The sequence below is a fragment of the Austrofundulus limnaeus genome, unplaced genomic scaffold (genome assembly GCF_001266775.1).
Source record: "Austrofundulus limnaeus strain Quisiro unplaced genomic scaffold, Austrofundulus_limnaeus-1.0 Scaffold8517, whole genome shotgun sequence".
In the NCBI taxonomy this organism is placed as follows: domain Eukaryota; kingdom Metazoa; phylum Chordata; class Actinopteri; order Cyprinodontiformes; family Rivulidae; genus Austrofundulus; species Austrofundulus limnaeus.
The window spans coordinates 1-741 of NW_013960919.1; the positions used below are offsets into that span (position 1 = coordinate 1).

At 37.4% G+C, this 741-nt stretch overlaps 1 protein-coding gene across 1 annotated transcript; it reads right to left on the reverse strand.

The window, feature by feature from the left end:
• Nucleotides 1-264: 264 nt before the first annotated feature.
• Nucleotides 265-557, reverse strand: LOC106512586 (carboxypeptidase B; the record flags this gene model as incomplete). Its single annotated transcript, XM_014001174.1, is given in 2 exon segments — nucleotides 265-355; nucleotides 453-557. Coding segments are annotated over 2 exon segments (196 nt in total), but the record flags the coding sequence as incomplete, so codon positions are not given.
• Between the last annotated feature and the right edge of the window lie 184 nt (nucleotides 558-741).

Below are 741 nucleotides of genomic sequence, written 5' to 3' on the forward strand. Positions count from 1 at the left end.
TATCTATCTATCTATCTATCTATCTATCTATCTATCTATCTATCTATCTATCTATCTATCTTGCTTTTGTCTGATTTCTGTGAGTTTTTAGCCATTCTTATAGATTTTAGTCACTTCATTTCTGTGTATAAGCTATTCATTTTTAAAACCCAGCCTTGGTGTGCACATTTAACACATAAGAAAAGAAGAAGTTTGAACAACTTTTAACTTTGGAGGACAGAAACAACTCGACCATCCTGATTCAGTTTCAGATAATTTACTTACTGCACCATCCAGCATCAAAGTTCCTGTTGGGATCGGCTCCAATGCAACTTGATCCAGATCCTTTGGAGCGAGTCTTCCTCCACATCCTGTTCTGTTAATCCCAAAAAGGGTGAAATACATTTTTAGCAAACCAACAGACTCCACATATCAAAGTTTGTGTACGACTACAAAGACAGATTGTAACATACGTTGGTGTGAGTGTACACATAGCCATCGATGTTAAAGACGGGCAGAACATAGACGTCCATCTGGTCAAGCAGGCTGGTCATCTGAGAATCACTGCCGTAGGTGGATAGAGCCTGAGGAAGTTGAAGAGAGAGGAAAAAGAAGAAATTACCAAAAAATGTGTCAAATCTGCTAAATAAAAGTGTTTGCAAAGCGTTGTTACTAGGGGTGTAAGAAAATTTCAATACACTGAAATATCACAATACTTCATTTACCGATACTGTATCGATATTCTAAAGCCCTGTATCGATT